Here is a 25,185-nt window from a genome sequence, read left to right as displayed (position 1 = left end):
GCTAGTCGTGGTGCATCTTCTTGTGCGGGAGACTGCACGCATCATAATTATTATCTTTATCATAAGTATTATGATTGCCCGTTTGTTCGGCTGACTCGTTCTGACTCCGACCGTTCTGACGCCCACACGATTCGACGGTGCAGCGAGCTGTCCGTGGGACTGCTGCACCAATGATGACTACGAGAGTCCGATGATGACGATGCTGTGACTCGGTGATGATTATTAATTCGGTCATAAAGTAAATTGACCCCTTGTGGTGTGGGCCCCACACACAAGCAAAGGCAAGGGTTTATGATGGATCCAATTCCATTCCGTGGGTGGCTTTTCAGTTCCGCCTTCCTCTCGTTTCATAACGGTGCGGTCTGGCGTTAGGGCAGTGCCGTCTCATTTCCGTAGTGCATTCGTTACGTAAAGGTTTGAATTTAACTTAATAAACACTTCAATGAACAGCCCGGGTCCGAGCTGACAGTGAAAGTTGGTGTAAATTCCGACACTAAATTAAACGCCGCCTAACCAAACATCTAACACCCATCGGCACCGGCGTAAAGCATCGGAGCGAAACATAACACTCTTCTCCGGCGGGGTGTTAAATTGTAATGCAAATGAGACACATTATGTTCTGCATGGATGCACTATTTTAATAAAAAAAATAGCCAGCAGTGAAGCATTTTTGCGGCGCTTGGTGACGTTTGGTTGGGTACTTTGAATGCGATCTGGTCGATTGGATTAATTACGTACGTAGGTTTAGTGCTTAATCGGCCATCGGACCGGTCGGTCGGCGTTTGGGTACGGAAATTATGGTTTATGCAAGCGCATCATTCAGACCCGTGCTGGCGTTTGCATGGACAGCTGTGACGGAAGCCAACAAACAGTGTAGTAATTTAATTTGAGAATGAATTAACTGGCCCCGCCGTGCTGCAGTCAGTCCATCCGACGATCCGTGTTGATTGAGTATTTGTCCAGCTGTGTGCGGTTTTGTTTGCCTGTTCCAGCACGAAACCTTTCTACTTTGAATCGCAAATGAGGCGATGTATTTCGTAATTGAAACTATCGTAATGGGATTTTTTATAACGAAGGTTACAATATACTACATTAATGGGATGGAATAAGCGTTTGGTGCATTCGTTTGCCATTCATCAATTGATTCAGTTGGGCTGAATGGGCTGAACGATGATGAAGGTAACTGAATGCCTAAAAGGAAAAAACGGAGTTTGTAATGCTGGATGAAGGAAAGTAGATATAGTTCATAATATTGTAAGATGCTAATTGGCAAATATTATGCCGTTATGCTGTACGAACAGTTTATCTCGCACTGTGTTTGAAAACGGAACCAAATGTTAAATAATGGCGTTTTATTTATTTCATGTATGCTTTACGTTCTTTTTACGGTTAATTTCTTCTCTGTTTTTACTTCTTTTCGCGTTTTATTCTTTCATGCTTCATACTTGATGTGTTTAAAACAGATTGGTTTTTTACAGTTATTGTGATTTTATGTTAGCTTCAGTTTTCTTTTTCTATTACAAGCACTATCATTGCCTTAACCACATTTTGAACCCTCAAAATTCTTTATCACTGGAAGAAAAATGTAAAAGACCATCACTCACGATTTGGTGGTCGGCGAGCAGTTTGTCAGAAAGAAAAGAAAAAGAAAGAGAAATGTTTACTCCACTGCGCCCGTAATGGCTGGACGGTTCGGATCCGATTGGATCGAAGGGCACCTTTTCGAAGAGAGTGCCAGCCAAACATCAGCCGCACGCATGTAAAAATCCCCCTAAAACCCCCCCAGAGGCGCAAATCTGAATAATATTTCAATAAAAGTCATCGATTTATGAAAATTTATACCAAACCGAGTGAGGTGAGCAGCCTCCGAGCGAGGGGTGACCGTGTTTGCGTTGCAAGAAGCTAACCGATGGCGTCGAGTGGCAGAAAAAGACGAACTGCTCAAGGGGTGCTGCATAATGCGAGCGGGGATCGCTTTGCGGAAGCGGCCCAAGTGTGGCACGTTTCCGGGACACCGAGCAAACGCTTCTCACGTACTAAACCCGAGTGCAATGTTGGCCACGCGGTGAGGGTGGGTGAGGTGCGTATCGCTTGTCTCGTAATCGATTCGGATGAATCACAACGCAATCGAGCATCCGAAAGGACATGTGTTTCCTTTTTATTGGCCGCAGGGGCCTCAATTTGTGGATGTTCAGCGTCGGCGGGTTCAATTGCGATAAAAACGGTACGATTTGATGCTTGCACACTGTTATTGCGCGCGACTTTCTGACGTTCTTTCTTCGTTCGAAAATTGATCCGAATGGGCGTATTGCGTTTAAGATGGGGTGCCGCATCGGCCGGTCGGGATGTGCGCACACAATACGGAAATGCTTTTCGTTGAGTGCCACTTTATGGTAGATTTAATAATTATTGAAAAATTCTCACTCTTCGGACACAATCATCAGGATAATGATGTCCTCCGGCGTTTCGGAGTGGAAACTGTGCAAACGATCGTTTTATTTTTGCTTCGCTCGCGTCAAAAAGTGTGAGCGGCAGAAAAATTGCCCCCGGGTTGTAGTGATAAATTTCCACCAAATTAAATTGAACATAATTTATTTATTGGACGAAACATCGCACCACGGCCGATGCGTGCGGAAACGATTATCAGAGATCGCCCAGGCACATCCGCCTCACTGACCCGCGGAGCGCCATGATAGCGCGATGATGCGCTTTTGCTCATCATCATCGTTTATCGTGAACGGCATCGTCATCCTGATCGAGTCTGTTGCTTTTTTGTTTATTTTGGCTGTACCCTTTTTTCAGGAAAACAGAGAGTAAATTATGCTAATTCGCTGTTATGAAGAGTCATGCGGCCCACGCTGCGGCCGGAGATTCCGAGGCTTCTTTTTTATTTATGAGCGCCATCTACCAACCGTCAAACGGCGTGGCTGATGAGATGGAATTTCTCCCTTTTTTGTGCGATGTTTTTAGCATAATTTTTCTGGCTTTGAGCTGATGGTTGAAAGATTTTTGGCAGTGATTGTGTTCCATTGCTGATCCATCGGATTGGAAATTCAATCGGATTGGACCTATCCACATTTACTGCTCACGGATACGCTTCGATTTCGAACAACGTATTAATTTAAATTCTTTTAAATATTTTTACTATTGCGTGTCATGCAACTTTTCTAATGCTCAGCAGAAAAAAACATCGCGCGTGTTTGTTCCTCATACATTGGCACAACTTGCCATGTGTTGATGTTTTCGTTAAGGCGCTATTCCACGCATAAGTTGAGAGAAAGTTTGGACGGCGGTTCCTCGATTTATAAAGATGCAGTCAAATATTTTTACTAGAATTATGTTGGAGCTCCAACAAAGTAAAGCCAGCACCTAGCATGAGTTGGCATCGTTTACGCACCATACGCAAAATCATTCAGTTCGAGCTGTCGCATACGAGTACAAACCGTTTGAACCGTGAAAGTGAATATTTATGTTACTGATAACATGCTCATTCTAACAGATCAAAAAGCTATTGTTCGGCACTGTTGATGTCTAAGATCATCATCGATCGAATTGAAAGTCTGTAAAAACTTCAACCAACCACGGGATCCTTGGAACGTGCCCCACGGCAGACCATGAACATTGATTTGCGTGCGTGCGTATCCGGCCTAATGCTTTATGACTGAAGTTTGAATTGATTTCGGCCGAGGATTTAAGCAAGTGCAACCCAAAATCATTCGTAACTTTGTCCGAAAATATTCATTCGCGCCTGTTCACGATGAAGCGCGATAAAAAAACCCCCGAGCGTAGACAGGCATCCGCGAGGGTGACAAGAAAAAGGGTACACGCAAAGAGACGGCGTCCATAGGCGTGCCTGTGGCACTTTCAGCCGGCTCTTCTCCTGGCGTACTTTAGGCACTGCCATTTGGGGCGTCATCAAGCGGTCGTAAAAAAGCGCTAAAATATGTCGGTGCAGCAGCAAACTTCCGCAACGCGGGCCCGCCGCCGACAGACAGGCCGGTGGGGAGTATTATCGAATATTTATACGATTCTTTGCCATTGTTCGATTCGATCGGGAGCCCAGGCCAGTGCCACATCGGCACACGCATCTGCTCGTGCTCGTATCGGCGAAATCGGTGGTTCCGGTGCTCCGGGCGAAGGATCATGTAAAGGGCAGATTGTTTGCTTACAATCAAACCGCGTTACTTGGCCGGTCCGCCCCTCAACGCCGACACCAGATGCTTCTGTCGCCTACCGATGCGGGCCGGGGATAAAGGATGTGCCAGTACTTGTGTACTTGTGACGTGGCGCACGCACGCACTCAAACCGTATGCTAATGCTGGTTGGGTGGTTGTCGTGGGCCGCAGCTGTGACTGACATTCCGTGTCCTTGCGCCCTCAGCAGCTGCATCCGTTTTGGGTATTTTTTTTAATACGCATCTTTCCCATATGCCTATCCGTGCGGGTTACGCAATGTTCATCCGTGGTTGGTGTCGCGCGCTGATGTTTGCCACTTTTTGCTCCGCCCAGAGAGAGAAGTTGGAACTTTGGTAAGAAACAGATTCCTCTGCCGGCTTTCACTCCACCAATTCGACTCCTCAAAACTACAAACGCAGCGCCAGTGGTTCAGGCATTCCCCTGCGCTTCAGGAATCGAAGAACGTAAGAATGACATAAACATCGACACCAAAAGCCATATTCTGGCGAAAGGCCATAAAAGTGCACTAAAAAGTGGCATAATAATAAAATTCACGCACAAAGTGTGCATCGTAAGTGAATCGCCGTTAAGTGCCCACTGAAAGGCTGTTCAGGAATAAAACAACTGCCCGTTCATGTTCGTCACACGCTGCTACGGTTAAGTGATTTTGGCATAATGTTACTGGCGAAAAAGTGGCCCTTCAGCAAAAAGAGTTTTCCGGAACTGGTTTCTGAGGGTTAACGAAAATTTAATTACACCAACAAGACATCAGAAGAGAACCCATAAAGTGCAGGAAAAAGGTAGGACTAATAAACAGTTCCGATCAAGCCCTACAAATGACCCTTTGGATCCTTGGCCAGGGTGCTGCGATTGGCCCGTCCGAACTTTGTCTCGTTAGGCTTCCGTGCTGATGCCAAGTGGGTCAAATCATTAGCCGAAACTTTCTCGGGCGCCCATCAAAAGCTCATCGGACGCGGCGGGCTGTGCGTCACTTTAGACTTTCGGTGCCCACGTCCATCCATCCAGCCATCCATCAGTCGATCCCTCTTTCGCCCGGGAAAATGCGGACGGGTGTTTGCGTAAACACATCAATCAATCTACGGCCTGGGCGAACGACTTGAGATGAATCGATGTCCTCGGTCCCTAAGTTGGGCCACCGCCGCCCTCAGCGGGTTTGATCCGCTGATGACCGACTCGAGCGGAAGTTGGGCGCGCCTTATGCTGCGTGTCAACCTCGATCTCCACACACAGGTCAGAAGCTGGTTAGCCGCGCTCGAGGAAAGCAGCTTAAGTCCCGCTTGTGCCCCGGGCCGTGTTGGTGGCGTTAGATTAGGGGAATCGATTTATTGGATCTTCTGGAGTTTTTCGCTCGTTTGACGCACTTGTTCCGCCGTAACCATTGTCAATGCCCGGTTTTCCGGACGTGTTGCGGAACAGTTTTCTCACTTATTTCGCCGGTACCGTTGATTTATGGTGTTGATGAAAGAATTTTGTCGCAATGGAAATTGGGGTGTCGCGCTCGGTGTGTGTTTCCAGTTCCGTTCCGGGTTACCAGGGGCCTTTCGGTGGTTCGGTCGCTGGCTGTCCGGAAGATTGTTTCCCTCGCCCCACGCAGCAGCACGGAAAGTTTATCTATAAATCAAATTGATAAAAGTTTGGTGGTAGAAAATCAAATTTGTGTTAATGGATTTATTTGCTTCGTTTGTGTGCGGTTCGGGCATTCAATCGGTCGAGCTTTGTTTTTTGTCCGTTCTGCGGGCGATTCGCGAAAAATCTTGCCAAAGTATTGTGCTTCGCGATGGAAATTGTTGGCAGGCGAATGGGCCGGTGACGGGTTGCCCTTTTGAAGAACTGTATTGTGCAAAACGGTGATGATTGAGTGTTTCCCGTGGCCGAAGTAATTCAACTTTGACGACAGTTTGCTATCGCTTTTCTTCGTTCGCATTTGCCGCGCAGCTTCTTGATCGATTCGAAAGGAATGAAGGAACGACTCACCATTACCCGAGGATCGGTTCGATTTGGTGAAGTACAGTTTTTTTGATCTTACCGAAACAGAGTATGCCATGGAAGTAATTATTAGCAACCCATTGTGAAGCGATTGCGATGAAGTACAAAAGAAGCTACAGACCGAGAACCTAGCAACCATTGGTGGTGGCATCGTTTTCGTCTGCACCGGTAATTACTTCCAAGTGTCAATGATTACGCAGCGAGTGGTGTGTTCGGTTCGTTTGATTTCCGCATCGAAGCCCCTGGTCCGGCTCCTTCTGACACCGTAAAGACCAAGAAGCTCGAAGCTGGATGCTGGACGAAAGCTGAAATGCCGGGAAAACCTTCGGCATAACTTCAAGCACCCTGGTAGAGAAGTCCTGAGGCGACAATCGAGAGAACCTTTGAAGGAGCCAAAGGGAGCCCGACACTCTGCGCAGCTCCGTGGACCGTAACCGGAGTGGGTAACGTTCGAACAAACCCAATACCGAACCATTTGTGTAAAGAACTATTTACTGCAGCTCACGGTGAGCGAGTAGCTGCTGGTGAACCTAATCGGAACGGTAGTAAAACTCATTGGCCCTGCGTAGCATAAGTTAAACAGCCAGCCAGGAGGATGTGGTCAGCGGCAGCGAGCAGGGAAGCAGCTTGTGCCTGTCGCCTCTCGGTGGGTTACGGGAAATTTAATGAAAACTCTGCAGTAATTTGGCATCGACCAGGACCGACACTTTGCCGATGTTCCTGCGAACGGAGAAGCCAAACCGAATCGTAATGGGCCGGAACGGCCTCTCTCTGTGTGTGCTTGCGAGCTGTGTGAGGGGTTTATTTCAGAAACCCTTCATTCCGAGCGACCGGTACTGCAGTAATTTGCAAAAACGAGGGGGGAAATTTCTTACTACCTCAATGGTGGCCATAGTTTGCCTCCCTCGGTGCTCTCGGTGTGCAAGTCTGCAAGCAATAGTTTGGTCTGTGTTTGGGCTGGAAATCGTTCACAACTATTTACGGCACATTATTAGTTCGGAGTGGAAGCTGTTCTGAGCGGTCGAGGCGCATTGTGCCGTCGGTTGGTCGTCGTTTGCTTACTTTCGTTATGATGGGTACTCATCTTTGATAAAGGGGTCAAAGTGCTGGTATTTACTCTGCAAACTTATAAATTTAAATGGAAATTCCTTCCGAATGATTTCACGGAGTGATGAAAGATCTACGCCGTATACAACGTCACGTTGATGAGAAGTCGAGCTTATTTCAATACGTAGATAAGTAAGACTAATATACTTTTTTCTATTTACAGCAAAATAAGAACTACTAGATATATAATTGAATGAATAGAAGATATAATTTTAGCGTTGCGTTAAAACACTTTGTAATTAGATGAAGACCCATCTGGGCTACTCTTACCAATATAAACTCTAAGTTATGTGAAGCCAAATTTTGGATGTAGAGCTGGTAGATTCGACGCAATTTACGACTCGTTGATGTTGTTGGACAATTCTGAAATGTTCTGATTACAAGTGGCCAAATCCAAATAAGAATACAAATTCCTACCGTCAAAAGTAATTCAAAAGAGCACCTTATAATTTATTGTAATTTGACATTAATTATTCAAATCAAATTTTTTTGAATCAATGATCGACTGTAAAAAAACCACAAGCAAGTGATAATTTATTTAACCAATGCAAGAAGTAAGCGTGCCGTATCCGTGAAATCACCAAACGTTCTTCCAATCGCTTGCTCATAGTTCTGACTTCCCGAAGGACACGTTGGCACTGGGTTCGGTCACGTTTGCGACGCATAATTCGAACAGATTTGTAAACATTCGATCGCCGTTCAATGGAAAATGTATGGAGGAAATTTACAAATCACATCCACCGTCACCCCATGCGTTGGTAGAGCCTTTCAAGTGCCCTACCTTGTGCCAAAACAATGGCTTGGAAACGCACCAGAAAGGGAAATCCAATTTCCGGGTTTCCTTTTCTCGCTCAATCTATACATTTTCAGCACAAACAGTCCAGGTCCTTATTCATTTCGACTCAAACGGTGCACGGTATGTGAGTGCGATGTCGCCATCGATTTCCCATTTTTCCACAATGGCTGGCTGTCCCACACCCCATGCCACCGATCCCGAATCCGTATATGGCCACCGACCGACGTCACCCGACCACAGCCTCCGGAAGGGGCTGTTGGCATGGTATGGTACGGTACCGAGGTGGTGGTTTGACGGGTGAGATATTTCTTTGTTGAAAAGTGATAGTCCCGTTTGGGTGTGGGAAAATTCGATGTTGATTTCCGTGCTGGGAGTTGGAGTCGCGCGACGAACGAGGTGACGAAGCATTGAATTTGCGTGTAGGGGTCTGTGCTTTATTGCCAGAAAAAAGGGGTTACTGGTTGGGGTTTGATTTTAGTACGTTCGATGACAGCGTGCGATAGCCCAGTCTGTACTTTGTGGCTGTCGTGTTTAATTATTTTGCTGTGGAAATGGCCTCCTTTGTCCGATGAACATTTTACGCTATATTATGCTTTGCTTAAAGCATTATATAGTGGGCATTGCTGATAAATGCTTTTTCTTTTCATACATAAAATCTAAGTCGCTAGCTTACCAACAGTATATATAATTTTTGTGAACGAATCAGAGCCCATAGATAATCTTAATTGGATTATGCTCCCTTTTAGATTGAACTTGTCGTATGAAACGTTCTAGATTCTCACTGAATTGTGTAAGTTTGTTAATCAATAGTGTTGTTGGATAAATTATATTATTAATTGAAATAGCCAACATTTGGTTCCAAAAAGCATCATCTAATTTCGCACAACTTCTGCTCGTTTTTCGGCATTTTCAGTCCCGGAAGTCCTTCGCACCACCGGAAGCGATCATGCCAATAGGAACCACCGGAACCATGCCGCCAATAGGACGTTTCCGTCACCTTCGACGTCGGTGTTAGCGTAAGTTCTCGCGCAACTCGCTGACCGTCTTGGAGCGCACCCAAGTGGGGCGTTATCGCTGACCTAAAAATGACGGAAGAGAGTCCGCCACGACGATTGTCGCAGATTTTCGACCCGCTGATGAGCCTCAGCGAGCTGCAAGCTCAGATCCAGCAGCAGCAGCATCAGTTGGCCCACCTAAAGTACGTCGGTGGTGGTGGTGGTGGATCCTCGCAAACCAATCACCCGCAGCAGCAGTATGGTGCGGGTCCAGCAATCGTGCCGTCATCCTCGACGCAGACCTTTTCCTCCTCGTCCACCTTGCAGCATCCGAGCAACGGTGGTGTTGGTGGGACGAACGGAGGCTGCTACAACTACAACACCACCGCTTCCTCGTCGACGTCGCTGTCTTCCGCTTCGAACCAGAGCACGAAGCTCAGTTCGAGCAGTAGCACCGGAAGCTACGTCGGTGGAACGCTCACATCCGGTGGCAGCGGAAGCGGTGGGGGGGGTAGTGCCGGTGGGACCGGAGCACTACCCGTTGCTCCACCGCACGTGCTGGGCAGGATCATGATGGGGTCGCGATCGACACCGAACACTCCACGGTTGATGAGTCGACGGAATGGCAGCAACACTTCCGGTTCCAAGCCACCGCCAATTCCTCAGAAACCGAACGCCGCCTACATTGCCAACCCGTCGCTGGTGGCGCTCGATTGCGATGCACCGTGGCCACCATTCGATCCGATGGCAACCGATGGGCATCACCACGGTCATCAAGCTGGGGGAAACTATCTGCATCATCAACCCGAGGTCGGATCTCTGAGCTCGTTTGCCGCGAAAGAGCTAGCCCTCTAACCGCTGTTTGTTCTGTTTCGGTAGATCAACTGGCAGGAGCGATGTCTGGAGTTGCAGCTGGAGCTGCACCGTTCCAGAAACCAGGCAGGCCGCGTACGGGATATGCTGCGGGATAAGGTAGGTTTGTGTTATGATTAAACCGAATAGTCCATTCTGTTAAGGATCGGCTCATACCGCCCGAAAGTTACTGCTTAGTAACATTGTGAAGTAATGTATACCATCATCTTGGGACTAACTTGAGAGATTTTTACATCAATTGGGGTTGCGTTTTTGTAGCTTATTTTTCCGAACACAAATATTAGCCACACGCAAGCAACATACGGGATCAATGTTCTTGTATTAGCATGATGAAACATAATCTTGTTTCCTTTTTTGTCCATGATTAGTTGCTTCAAGAATGGTTCGACTTCGGTACGTTTCAAGACCATTTCAGTGATAGCAATACCCCTGAAACAGTGTACTCTCATGATGGATGAATATTGATGGAACACTTTCTATAAGTGGCAAACACTTTATGTAAAGTAGTAAAAAATAACAGCAAAAGAATAACAATAGTAGTGAGCAGCCCTTAAATCGTGCCAAACGCACCTTAGCGTCTTAGTCTATTGGTAGACTCTCTTGTTGATAGAATCCGATTGATTGAATCTGTTGAGCATTTCATACACCATTAAGATTTTTTCTTGAATAAAAAACCCTAACTTTAACCAGATAGTAAGTTTTTTTTCGAATGGAACTTAATTCAGTTCCAACCGGTGAGAACGATCGACACTCGGAACGTGCGCCAAAACTGCTTGCTCAGCTTCGATCTTGCAGCGGTTACGATCGCCAGTTACCCATCCAGTGTTGATCCCCGTAGTAGCCCATAAACTGCGGAACATTATCGTCACCTCGTAAAAATCATGTCCTTCGCTTCAATCCTGCTCATCGCAAAACAAGAAAGGAAACGGTGAGCCACACTCTCTTCAATAGGGAAACCGAGAGAGATGACGATGATGGCGGTGGTCGTTAGTAGCAGCTTGGCACGTATGTGTCCTTTTTCACCACCGGAACACCACCATCATCTCGTAAAGCTCATTATTTTATGATTATTCATTTAGCATGGCCACAGTAAGCACGGCCGCTCCTGTGACAACCACCAGCCGTTCCAACCCTTTGGCAGAAGCCCCATTCCGAGCGCCGTGAATCTCCATATGCCTTGGTCTATTTGGTGTCGTTACGACGTCCACCACCGTTCTCGTGCGAGCACCATTGACGATCGTCACCTCTACGATGGAACGAGCTACACAGGATAAAGATTTTATGGCACGAAAGTCGACCATTTTCCGGCCTAATCCCTGCTCTTAATTTCCCTCCATTTTGACAGCTGAAAAGAGCCGTTCACATATTGTCACGCCGCCCAAGGCAGACTCTGTCGGATCAGCGAGGCCACTTTTATCGCCGGGAACTATTAAAAGACGCTATGCCCAGTGGTGGTGTTGGTGTGATAAAGTATTTGCACACCGAGTGAAACTTCCGTATGTGCTCTATCTTGGTGTGGAACTTAATTTACTGCACCAATCTTTGGGCAAACTGCGAAGTTGGCCGACCCCACTTATTCAAACACCATTTTCACGCAGCAGAGAGACGTTCTTAATTCTTGGGCCGCACTGCAAACATTGCCTTTCCGAACACCCCGGGGCTGACGGTGAAACCGTGGCGCACTTGACCGGATACAGTCAAATGATCCATGCCATTTTTTATTTAATAATCTCAATTTCGAGACTGAATTCTTCAAGGCGACCTTTGTAGGTGGGCATTGCTTGGCACGTGCTGAGGTTTCCAGATAATGTTTAACAACCGTGTCACCGTGGAAAATCCACTCGACTTGTTAAAGGTCATCTCAACTTTCATTCTCTCTCTCACTCTCTCACTCTTAGTTTACTCTAGCTCTCACTCTAGTTTGAACGTTTGGTTTGCCGACGTGACAATGAACTTAACAAAAAGACGCTAAAAAAGGTTTACTAGGGGGGCCTGTTCAAATATGTTTTCCAAAAATTGGACTCCGTAAGAGTCCGCTGTACCGTCCAAAAGCGGATTAAAATGCCCTTGTTGGTTGGTGCAGTCCACGAGAACCATTTTGATAATGATTTTCCCATTACATGCAAGAACGTTTTCGGACGCAAAGCGCCAAAATTAATGCAGTGACACGTACCGGGCGACGACGGTGATGCGTTTGATTGCTGTGGGGAGCGTTTTATGGAAACGGACCTGGAACGCCGAGTGAGAATAGCATATTTTTAGGGCGTCGTGAGTCAGCATGAGACAACCGTTGAGCACATTCGAACTTCACTTTTATTCGCCGCTACGCACATCGTAAACGTTATGGGCGCAATAAATGTTAGTCCAATCTCAAAGTCCAGAACTTAAAAGATTTGTCTGCGCTTGCGTCATATTGGTTTATTAATATTATAATTTAATTATTGGATCCTATTCGCTTTACATAATATTTCAATTACACTACCATCTATCGTCCATTACCTAACTTCATTGTCGTTAACGTAATTACTTCCGTCAAAAGTTAAAAGCCTTATTTGCTTTCTTGTCGAAACGTTTGATAATACTTTTACCATTTACTGTACCGAACCCAGTGCAAATATGCAAATTAAGACCGACCGAAAAAGCGACGGAGCAACGGCGAATGGGCAGACTTCCACTTGTTCGCACCGTATCCCGGAGGCGTCTTAGGTTTGGGGGCAATTTAGAAAATGGGTTTTCATTACACGAGCAATCGCAATGTTACCAAAAATTTAAAATAACATTTATCCGAGGAAAGCAGGGAAAACTTTCGGTATTGAGCTACTCGGACCCATTATCAAGGCTAACTCGATGAAGTTTCACCGTCTGGTGGCAGGGTTTCTCTTTCGACTTTCAGCCAAGGCGCTTGGAGAGGATCAATATTTTTCGTTCAATTTGTTGATACTGCTACGTCTGGAGCTCGGAGGCTGACCGTTGAGACTGCGTGAGATAGAATTATCAATGGTCTGAAGAGCATTTTCGCATAATTACCTGTCTGGCAGTATTCTTGCAGCCGCTAAACTCTGCGCTGTAATCAGGATGCCCTTCGGACGGATTGGCTTGCTTGCGTATGATTTAGTGAGCGTACGCCAGATATAGCCCGATTTCGTGCTCCTCATTTGACTCTTTGTTTCAAATGTGCTCATAATTCCAATTAAATATTTTTGAGAAGTATTTGTTAAAGTTTCGCTGTCTAAAAGATGAACACGTGTCTGTACGCACCCGTGATCAGTTGACAAAGAGAACGTTTTATTAAGAAGAGTTTCACAGCTGCAGTGCTGCCTTCAATATCGACTTCAATGTCGACCATAACGATCATGTGACAGTAACCGTTGGGCACACGAATGTCGACTATTCTAACAGTACTTTGACCTGCCCGTAATATGTAGTAAGAAAATTCAATTTGATTTAATTTCAACATGTTTTCCTATTAAAACAAAAAAGCTGCTTGTTTGAGTTTCTGACAGAAAACAATAAGTGTTTGTCCACCACCAATACCGTAAGTAAAAATTTTAAATTTAAATCACAATTGTTCGGTCGCCCGCCCTCGTTGATGAGTTTGCACTGCCCGTGTCGGTGGGCGAAAGAGTTTTGTTGCAAACATAAAACACTGCAGCTGACACTACGTGGATATGGACTGAGTTCCATGGCACAGGACTCACGCAGCCGACGGGTGCTGCTAGTGTTTGCTGTAATTGAACCTTTGTTCAATGGCTTTCAACAACCCGCGTCACATCGCGGATGGCGACCAGGTCCGGCTACTCAACCACCGCATGTACCGTCCGAATTCGCTTGGCGCGGAGGAGGTCATGTGTACACAAATCTGTTGAATGGTATTTACAGCATAGGTGAGTCGACTACTGGAACCACATTTCATTGTCCTTGCCAAACATACACAGACACACGTGCGCTCAGCTCGTTCCACTAATCCGTTCTCTCCTTACCCGGTTTGTGTTAAGTTACCGCCAGCCGTCAGTTTCAGTGGTCGTTTGCTCTGGTCCGATGTTTATGTCAAACATTGAAACTTGGTCAATACATTCTGAGCGAGAGCAGCGAAAAGGGTTGCCTTCTGGTGGCCACAGTCTTTTGGAATCGATAATGACATTTACAACGGCGGCACTGTGATAGGGGGAACGCGTGGGAGTAGTATGTTGATGACACAGTCGACTGGCTGTTGAGCGATATCTAGGAAACCAGTTCAATGTTCGTTTAAGAATCTTTATCTATTTCCCAGGTTTGTCATCGACAACGGTTTGTTATGTAGATTTAGTTTTGCTTTTGTACCCGATAACTACGGTCACTGATAATACTGCTGGATATGTCGTGGATATGCTGGGATTTAGATTGTAGAACAAAAAAAAGAACATTGCACCACACCGAAGCGTGAGAAGCAACCTATAATTACTGTTTATAGTACTGTCTAAGACGATCAGGCTACATATTTATCATGATATTTTTATCACTGTTTGGGTTGGCCGCGTGTCGATGTGGTAGACACGATTTTCTAGGTATACTCGACTTTTAATGTGCACGAACGGCATCTACATAACATGAATTACATAACAGGCGTAATAGGACATAATATTGGTTCTCTACCATCTGGACTGGACTGTATCAGAGGCTAGACCTACGAGAACTCGGTCTTTTTGAAGGAAGGGTGTTGCGATTGTTCCCTGGCTATTTGCGCTTGGCTGGGACGAGCTTGGACTAGACGAGCTTCATGAGGTGCTTGGAGAGACTCGCTCAGCAGATGCGATACAAGTCGGCAAATTATTTTGGCCAGGGCATGTAGTAACCCATCCAGGTAAAGATTTCTCAGAGACCCACAAAGGTAGAGACAGGGCTTCCTGGAGAAACTTTTTTTCAAAAACTGTGGAAAACGAACACAGCGATTAATAAACCGAACCGATAGTGAGTTTATTTTCCAAACTTTCAGTCGGCGGTCTGAGGCGGTCTTTAAATTATAATTTCTTACACCGAAACTGCATGTTGCACACCGAGCACTCCGATGCTGCCATGTTCAAGATCATAAAAGCGAAAAGAATTCGCATCACTTCAAATGTTGATGAAGGGCAGTCAAAGTAATTTAAACATTTCTTTTTGTTGTAGAATCGTTCGAAATCATCCGACCTTGACAACTAAAATTTCAAGTTCTCTACTAAAATTTCAAAGTTGGTTTTTCATTGGTAATCCCTTTACGAATCAACTCCGCGTTAATGACCTCCCTAAAGAGAATAGTTGTCCGATTACGCCCCACAGTCGTTTCGACGTAAATGCTCTGTTAATTGCGCACAATGTGATCTTGATCGACGAACCAGACTGTGAGACGAATCCGTGGAACTAACTCCCAGTGCTGGCCGTGATGCACCAAGGTCTTCTCCCGTGGGGCCAGTAGCTTCACGGACCATTGTGAAAGTGAAACCGGTGCGTCACAATATTCCCCCTGTCTCCTCGGCGTACGTGGTTGGGTGGCAAATTAATACGAAAGTCAGCGTAATCCTACACCGGTCTGACAGTGATTAGGAAGAGCGTCCCGAACCGTGGGGGAGCGCGGTTTCGGTGACTGGGGCGACTGACAGCACCGACGACAAACACGAGACGCGATGTATTAACGTTCCGTTGGCAGGCGGGGCCGATGAAACAAATGAGGTAGACATATGCGCCGTCACGCTATGCGATTTATCCTGCCCGGTGCAGGTCCTTTGGGGACCGTGCTCGTAATGGGAGCGCAACATCTAAACATCGAACCGTCTGAATAACGCATCCGGGCCATCTGGCAAAAGGGAATTTCCGGATACTGTCCGGGCATTGCTATTGAACAGGATGAGGATGAGAAATCGTAATCAATCAAACTTGATAGTCGCTCGGTTACGATGGCGGCAGAGCTAACGAAGGATGCAGCTGTGGTTCGTTCATTTGGCCGCAGACCCTTCGCCAAACATGGGGATGCAAATTACAAAACACTTTTTCTATCGAAATCAATCGAATAAAGTGACATGTAATTGATTAGCTACAAAGCGATGAGCGCGGCTTGAAGAGCACTTAGTTTGGTTCCACAGCATCGAGAAAGAAAATTTCAGTTTCCCAAAAAGGGATTTGCTGACGCAAATGATTCGATGTCAATTAATTGGGTGGCATGTTCTCTATTTTCTGTCGACCCAGAGGCGCAGAAGGAGAGCGAGAGAGCGAGGAAAATTCCACCCCGTAACGCTGCGTGCAAAACCACATCTTGCTAGGTTGATTAGCAGGAAAATTATGCAAACGCATGTGTGAGGGTTCGTTTATCTTTTGCCAAACGGAATGAGAATTTGAGACGATTTCGCAAAAAACGCTTTGCAATTTATGAACGAAACCGATAGAATTTTGCCAAAGGTTCAGAATGCTTCAAACAATGAGCTGTTTTTGTTAGAATTTCTCTGAACTACTTTTATGGTGTTATGCGCCTTTATTTATTTTGAAATGATTGACTTACTTTTATTGAAAGAACCAAACTTGTTATGTGCCCGGCACATGGTTGAGAATTTGATGTAACTTATGGCGATCTGATCGTTGATATTTACAAGTATCTGACACATGTGCAATTTCAGCCTCTGCAAATATTCTCTTCTTGCTCATATCCTGTAACGTCAGCAGATATGTGAACTTTAACAAACAAACCTTGCTTCGATACTTTTCCTTAGTCGGTTTGGTTCCGTCGCGGATATTAAAATGTGATGTACGTCTATTATTCTGATTCTAATTTGCTCCTGTTTAAATAAAAATTTGTTGTCGAAAGGAACAAAACACATTCAGATCTACATGAAAGGCGCACCGCAACACTGTCGAATTTTCGCACCGCCAAACTTCAAATAAAATCGCTCCGTACTGCGCGTTCCTTGCCATCCTACGCCCCGCTCGGGCATTGTGTCCGGAAAAAGCGGAATCGGTATTCGCGGAAAATTCCTCTGCAAATGAAAACCACACCACCCATTTTTCTCGTCACAATGTCGTGCGACGAAGGGCCGTGGAAAACTTCTATCAACACCAAGCCGCGCGGTTCCTGCATGTGTGTGGGCAAATAAAAGTCAATCGATTTTTAAACGAAACAGTCACATTCAATCAGATCCACAGGGTCAGGAACTGGTTGACTAGGGCCCAGGATCGGTAGCACGAAGCAGGATAATGATGGGATGCCATACACCGTGCTCAGTGAGCTTCTTCCGTCGCGTTGGAATCCGACGTTGACGTTGCGATGGAGACGCCTGGTCGGTTTCGTCTCCGGATGCGGACACATGACGTGCGTCGGTGCCCGTTTCGAGTTCGCTTTTTTATGTTCCCCCCCTGGGGTTTGCCTTGCAAACGCAAAACCGTATCAACGAGGACGATGACGACGACCGGATGGATCGATTGGCAGAGGCGGTCGGAACTGTGTACTGTCGATTGTCGCTGTTTGCTAAACGAAGAAGATGAAAGTCAGCGTATCAGCAACGTTCCGCTTGAGGACGGGTTTTTGCGGTGTGACTTTGAAACCCATTGTTTGAAGGCTGTGGCTCTGCGTATGTGTGGTTGACAACAATGGAAAAAGCGGAAGCCAATGTGCTTCATCAAATACTGCCGTGTGGCCGTGTGTTGTTGATGGCCGTCTGTCAAGGTGGCAAGCAGGTGAACCTTATTGAAGGTGATCGAGTGGCAGTCAGTTCTGTGATGCTAACACAAAAAGTGCTGTAAACTCGCGGTAGGACCAAACATCAATTGGAGCGCATTACTTTTGCCTTTTTTATACGACTTTTGACACTTGACATAAGTATTTCCGTCATTTTCTTCTTTCGCACTGTTCATCTTCTTTTTCCTGTGTTTTTATTAAGCCAAGGTTTGGTTCTGGATGTCCTTCGTTCGTTACAATATCAATATCAATATTGACTTTCAATGCTTTGCTACTATCAATAATAGTAGCAAATGGACATTTATAAACTAAGTTACAATTATGATAGTTGGACTGAAACTCTCGTTTTGCTCTACTCTTACTTTCAACTACCTCATTCTCATTTTTACTCTTTCACCCCGTGGAACGCTATACGTTAACGCTCGTCGGCTAACGGATAGCCTCTACCGATAGCGGCTATCGGCCATTGATTTACAAGACACCAACCAGTTTGGGGACGCCATTTTAAACCTTGCGCACATAAACCATGATGCCTATGACGTTCCCTACAGAATGGATGGTCGTTGAGGTAAAATGCTGACATTATGCCCTGCCACGTTCGTTTTGTGCCATAATTCACTCCAAATGCGTTCAATTACTAACTCGCGGTCCAGCTGCTGCCCACCGGTCGGGGTTTGTGGGACCTAGCAATGCGCCAGTTTGCTGGCTTGTTAACCCATCCACATTCACAAATTTGCGCGTAATGCAAGCGAGCTGGCGGCTCCTGCGTTAGGGATGATACACCAGAGCACACACAGGCCGGGCCGTGTCCAAACATCGACCGGTACCGGTTTATTTTTTCACCGATGAACGGATGAGTCTCCTGAGAGTGCTAAGAGGCGTACATCGAAGAGTCGTGGGGTTCCACAACTAATGTGGAACATGTTTTTGATGTTTCCACCCTCGCTGTGGGTCGGCTGGGTCTTTGCTAAACATTCACCCTCCAGAAGCGAGGGTCCACGTGACCGGAGTGGCGACGGAGCTCCACAAGTCTAATGGGTTTTTACCGACTGGTAGCCTCCAAATTTAAGGTATCGTTTAGTGCACGTGTCCAATTTTTGCTGGTTTGACCGGGCCTTTGTGTTCGACTTGGCCGGTACCGGTGAGTGTAGAATAATTATGTACAGTTTAAATATGACAGCTTTACACCACAAAAAAGGCCCATCGTATGAATGGAGCATACTGCATACTATTTTGCGTACAGAATGCGGACCTGAATGCTCAAATTCCGCGAAGCCCGTAAATAAACTACTCCCACAAATACCGTGTAGCCTATGTCTTTGGGCTAGATTCAGACAATCGATTTAATGAACTAACTGCCGCTGACAGATTGAACTGACTGACTGACGCTGACTGCGTCGTAAGAAACGGCTGCGGTTGCGGCTCGGTGTAGAGCTCACGATTAGCGATTAACAGCGACTTGACTTGCCGGCGGAACTTTTCCTCCGGCCCGATCCCGGTCCGACGCGTGATGGGTTCATCACGCTCGATATCACGCCACACAGCATAATGCTTCATCGCTTATTTGTTTATTTGCGCACACCGTACACGCCGCATACCGGGCGGCGTCTCCCGACGACGGCGACACATACATATCGGTTCTCGAAGGCTGCCAAATTGCGCTGCGGCTGTGAGGGCAGCTTAAGCGGTCGTAAATTTTATGCTAAATAGTTTCCAGCCCGCCCCAAAAGAAGCACGCAACAACGCACGCACCGTCTTGCGCGAGAGTGTGTTTGGCCCTCGGTTTACGGTAGAATCTTAATTATCAATTTCCGTGCCGCGCCGTGCCGTGGTGCGGTTTGTGAAGCCCTCAAACTCGCGCTGTCGACGCGTGACACGATCGATAGTGGCGGTGGCATGGAGCCATTTTGCTGCTGTCCTTGTAACGAAGCCCAAAGGGCCCGAACCGACGGCTGCATTTTGGCCCGGGGCACCAGAGGCCACCATAGTCACGGCGGCAAATTAACATCTGACGATCGCAAAACCACAAATGTGGCGTAGCCTCTCCGAACCTGAAAGTGTAATCAAGTTAGTTAATTTGCCGTAAACGAAAATCAAATAATTAGCGTTCCGCTTGTCGTCGTCATGGTGATGACGAATGTGGCGCGTTGATTCCGCGACCGCTGGGACCGCTTTTATTAATATTATTGTCGTTTGTGCATTACATTGTTGTCGAAGTACTTCAGCATAATCCAATCGAAATGAATGGCGCAATCAAACTTCCTTCGGTTTGAGGGGGGTTACTATTTTAAGACAGAAATCATAATTTATCACAACAATAAGTGTGTTAACCGAACAAGAGGCTATTTTTAAGGATTTGCCATCTGGAGCCATCATCGAGCACCCTCAAAAACTGACCAACATCTTCTTCCGGTCAACGATGGAGGTTGGAATGGCCAACAAACGAGAAACGTGAGGTTTCGTGGAAAAGGTCACAATTTTTTGCGATATTGCCCATTCGTGAAGGGCATGTGTGTTTTATGCGTTCGCCACACTTTGGGTCCGGTCCGGTCGAGGGCTCCACGTCATTATCGATTTAGACCGAAACCAAAACCACCGAATCGTCAATCATGTGCAGGCCTGCCGGTCGTGTCCATTATCGTTCCGGAAGTGTGTGCGTGTGTCCCGAAAAACAGGGCGGGAGATTGTGAAGTACGCCCAGCGATGCCGAGTGGCCATCATCCTCAATCAGTCGATTGACCGAGCGCTATTATCCCTTGGGTTCTTTTTTCTTCTTCTCTATCGTCAACAGAGCTGCCAGGTTGTTAGGCTCCAGAAATTATCCTTTCGTGCTATGCAGCCTACGGGAGCGAACCCTTGAGAGTGCGGGAGCGCTCGTGGCTTATCCTCACGACGACAATAAAGCCATTTGTCGTCCGTACCCCTTTTGGGGAGCCCGAATCATTTGCCCATCGCCCTTTTTTCACTGTGATAGTTCGTTCCTGGCCGCCCTCGGCGTGTGCCCGCTATAAATTTAACATATTTTCTCGCTCGACCCATTATGCGCTAGTTTTCTTTTACGATGCCGATGCGCTCGGTAGGGCACATAAAAATCGCATAAAACGAAAATGCAAAAATGATTGTCAAATGGAAACGAGGGAGGTGAGAATCTCCAGCAAAAGGATAAAACGGTTTTTGGGGTAGCAAGGAGCAGAGACAAAAGGTTGGAATTGGAATCGTACTCTTCTCTATTTCATCCTATTTTTTATTAAATTGTAGCAAACTCAAGTCGGGTGTTTTGACGTGATTGTCGTTGCTTGTAGCATCTTACGACAATCACAATTTTATAGCATAAAGCACAACATTTATGGTTGGTCGAACCAAACCAAGTAATTTCGAGCAAATTTTAAATTAAACCGTTACGCATTAAATAACTGTGTTGTTGGTAGATGGCTTTTTTTGTTCGGGTTTCAGTAAAAAGAATTTCTGATGAGTTTCACATCAAACTTGGGTTCTCTAACATCAACATTAAAATGTGTTGCCATTTTCAGTAAATTCTATTTATCTATTTTTATCCATACCTATGTTGTGAGCTCTTTTTATTATTGAAAGAACTTTCAGTTTCACTTTCCAGAGACTTTTTTTCTGCTTACGGCCTATTCTGAGATTGTTTAACAATCCTTCGATCTCCAGATGTGTCGTGGCGGACGGGACATGGGTTCCATCATATTATGAATGACATTGATATGAAACTATTCGTTTCCAATCCAATTTGGTTGGTAGACTCCTATAGTAAATCATGTTCCATTGAACTGTGATAGCCTTACTGAACTCGACACACGCATAGCAAGGCAACAACAAGGCTCAAAGTTTTAAACAACATTTAATGGGTCGCCCAAAACACGGCCGATAGTAATCAATCGTAACTAACCTACATCAGCGCAACAGTCGCCGTTTGTTGTAAGAAAGCACCAACAAGCCACGTTTGTACCGTAGTAGCCGGTCTAGGCCGCAGTGTTTGCCGCGATGGCTACTTTGTTCGACACAGTTTTCCATTCGTGTCCATGGCCTATACTATGGCCGCCAGCTAGTGGCGCTCCTCTTGGACGTTTCGCTTAGACGTGCCGTTTCCCGCATGGCCTCGTGAGTGGCGCAAAATAAATAAACTCGACCAAAATATGATGCCTGCAGTTTCGGGAGGGGACCGACAGGCACCGTCCGCACCATCTGCGCGCCGTCGTGACCGGCGGCGTCCTTTCTGGGAGGGGCCCACGCTAACATTCGCTCGACCGCAGGCCTTTTGTTGGTCGTGCTCTCCCGGCGCTCAACTAAAATCCGGCCACGATATGGATGTCCGGCGTATTGTGCAGTGTCAGCAGTGGCCACCAGTGCTGCCCGGCAAACCGTCATTACCCTTCCGCCCGGCCCGGTGGATCCGGTGGAAGTCCGTTTAGTGGATACCGGAAGCACACTTCATTCGGTGGACCCCGTTATCCTTTCGCCTTGTGTATCGCCTTCCGTCGGGCCTCCCGAGCGGGCCTCTTATCGTTGGCACGACCGCGCAAGGGGAATGTCCTCCCGCACCGCACCGATTTCCGGCCTCCGGGGCCGAAGAATTTGATATGTTGTGATAATTTCGTCGTATTTCATTCCTAGCATTGGCCCCCAGGATCCCAGTTCCTAGTGTAGCGCTCAGGGGTTTGCTTTCAGTTCGTGTGGCCCGTTTTGGTTGGCCTGGATCCCGGCCAGGAAGATCGTCTTCATCAAGGGGTTTGCTTCAATTTCCTGTGGCCGGTGTCCGCTCCGTTTGAGGCTTGTTCCTTTTCCGTGTACATCCTGCATCCTCCAGTGCCGACCACAAGGACGACGACGACGACGACGACGACGAGAAATGAGATATGCTCTCGGATGAGCTTCCGGTTGAGTTGATTACCGGAATGGGTTGCATTTTTTCTCAACTTTCCCTCCGTTCGCGTCTCTGATGTGCTCTTGCCCGATTGGCATGCAGCAGAAAGCCTTTGTTGAGGCTTCATTCTTCGTTTTTACGTACCAGAAAGCTCGGACGAGAAATCCTTTCGATGGGGTTTTCTAAGTGAGTGTGTTTTTCTGCTGCTCACTTGTGTGAGGGGCTAACGCGGCTTGCGGTACTTGCTTTTAATTCTATTTGTTGCATTCTTGATGAGGCATTTTAAGCTGAAGCTAAATTATGCACCACCAACGGCACACGTACAGCGAGAGCTAATGTAATATTTAGCAGAATGGGGCACGCTGTATGACAGAATACCATACGTTTTAAGTGATCCGTTAAAGAGAGTTAAGAATTTTAGTTTTTGACATTCATTTATAGCTAGCTGCGGTCTTTAGATGGCTGAGCCGTTCAACTGCGGTACCAGACGAGTCTTGTAATCAACGGGATTCTAATTCATTGGGAAAACAATTTCAACTGCAGCAATCTCACCAATCAGCGACATTTGCAAGTGCCAACCCGACGTAACGGTTACTTTTCTCGCACCGTATTTGGAGGTTTGGGCAAACTGTGTCACTCCGGACTAATTGCAGTACGAAACGCGCAGTTAATGAACTGTTGGCGTGTAGCTAGAACCAAACCATCCAGATTAATTACGGAGAGTGAATTCAATTTATTTCGGCAACGGCTAGTTTAGCATGTCCTCGACGAACGATGGCTAATGTGACGAGTGCGAGAGAGAAGTTCCGGATGTCAGCGGGATCGCCGGATGGATTGTTGTCGCCGTCGCGCGTTAAATGAACAGCTTTCAATTAGCGTTTGAAATTGGACATCGAACATAATTACAAACTGGAGCGCTCGAGTCTGTTTGGGGACGAAATTGTTTGGCCTGGGGAAAGCAGCAAAAACAACCACTGGAGGTTGCAGGGGTCGTAAGACACAGAACAGTCCGAACCTGCCCCGTTGGTCCCGATGACGAACGGTGATCAAAGGGCGTTAAAATGTACCCCACTTTGCACTAATGGTTAACGACGGGTATGTAATGGGCGGACGACGCGTTTGATCATTTAACGGGGGTCACGGTCTGTAATTTGGGCTGCCCGTGATGGATACATTTTCAGCACGTTTAACTTCAACTATTCCATTTAAGGGGAAGGAGTGTATTTTGTTGATTTTGTGAGAACCTAGGGTCAATTGCATACGATCAGTACTCAATATCAATGATTTTATGCAATCATGAATATCAGCTTAAAACATCAAAGTGTCAACGAAGCGATGCTTACTGTATCTTTCTTATTTACATCATTTTATTACATTTTATTTACCTATTATTGAAAAAACACGATTTCAGTACCCTTTTTTGTTTGGTTTTTGTGTTGTTTCATTCAGTTCGTGATTAGCATGTTTGATAATTCCATTACCTTTTATGTACTCCATTGTACTACGAAGTCTGATTGTCAATTTCACGCGTTACTATCTGGTAGACTCGGTCGAAACAAGTTTCATGTCGCGTACGCATTAATGTTTCGAACATCGAGCACGCATCTAATCCGCCGCTGTGCAGCCGGCAATAAAAAGCCCATTTAATCGGCCAGCCGATCATTTCCTGTTGTTCTGCTGGTCAAATATCCGGCCAGCACGCCGTGGGCGAGACGAATCTTCCGGTCCTTATCGTCACCAGCAACGCCACCCAATCGCGTTTGCGTTTGGGACATCACCCCCCAAAAAAAAAACAAACTGACCCGGGTGTGTTCCACCCACGCCCACACCAGGAATCGTTTCGGGGAATCGTACTACGCAATAATTGCCCCATGAATTGCAGCGGAAAACAGCGTTCCAAAAACATGACCCGACCCGCTCTGTGGGTGCTTGTAATGGTGCCGGGGACCGTCCTCCGGTTGCGGGCCAGCGACGGCCAGCCGGAAATTAATAAATTAAGCCATTCGACAATTGGCCATATGTGGACACAAATACACGCGCGGTCATTTATGGTTTTGGCACCCCGGGCCACCCCAGGGGTCCGTAGCGGTTTGGGGGAGGGGGGCGGGGGGGGGGGGGGATGTGGACTAAAAATGGGAAATGGGAATAAAAACAGACCAGACACTTTCGCTGCCGTACCCGGAGACCGGACCGGAAGCCAAACCAAACACACCGGGGCCTAACGTGAGACCACATAGAGCATAATGTATTACATATTATTTACTGCCACGTTTCCCGCTGGCCATTTCTGTGGTCGGTGAGCGACTTTATCGACTTATGCACGACCTGCACATTGATCCCCTTGACCCACGCTCTACCCTCCACCGTCTCCATGACCCTGACCCTGGTCGTCTCCGGTAGACTACAGTGGGCGGAGAAAGATAGTAAATTAAGGGATTTGGAACTGCAGTCCGTTCCTGGGGAAATACCCCATCGCAGACGCTCGAGTGCTTGCTGCCCATTCTGGAGATAACCTGAGGGCATCTTTGGTTGCAAGCTGGGAAATCCGGGGTGTGTGCGAGGAAAATGAATTTTATGACGCCCCAGTCGATTCGGTTTTCCGATTGCCAAGCAATTCAAACTAATTAGCAAAGAAAATATACGGCAGATGTAAATTTTCGGCCGAATGA

The 25,185-nt window shown here is 46.6% G+C and overlaps 1 protein-coding gene across 1 annotated transcript in view; it reads left to right on the top strand.

Annotated features, from left to right (window-relative positions):
* Nucleotides 1–9,170: 9,170 nt before the first annotated feature.
* The window catches only part of LOC131211813 (uncharacterized protein CG43867), a 101,924-nt gene continuing 85,909 nt past the window's right edge, over nt 9,171–25,185 (top strand). Inside the window, exons 1-2 of the mRNA XM_058205443.1 lie at nt 9,171–9,890; nt 9,960–10,052. Of these exons, the coding sequence (XP_058061426.1) occupies nt 9,171–9,890; nt 9,960–10,052 (813 nt within the window). The remainder of the gene's footprint in view (nt 9,891–9,959; nt 10,053–25,185) is intronic.

The sequence above is a fragment of the Anopheles bellator genome, chromosome 2 (genome assembly GCF_943735745.2).
Source record: "Anopheles bellator chromosome 2, idAnoBellAS_SP24_06.2, whole genome shotgun sequence".
Classification (NCBI taxonomy): Eukaryota; Metazoa; Arthropoda; class Insecta; order Diptera; family Culicidae; genus Anopheles; species Anopheles bellator.
The sequence above is the reverse complement of the archived record's forward strand: the minus strand, read 5'-3'. Positions and strand labels throughout refer to the sequence as shown.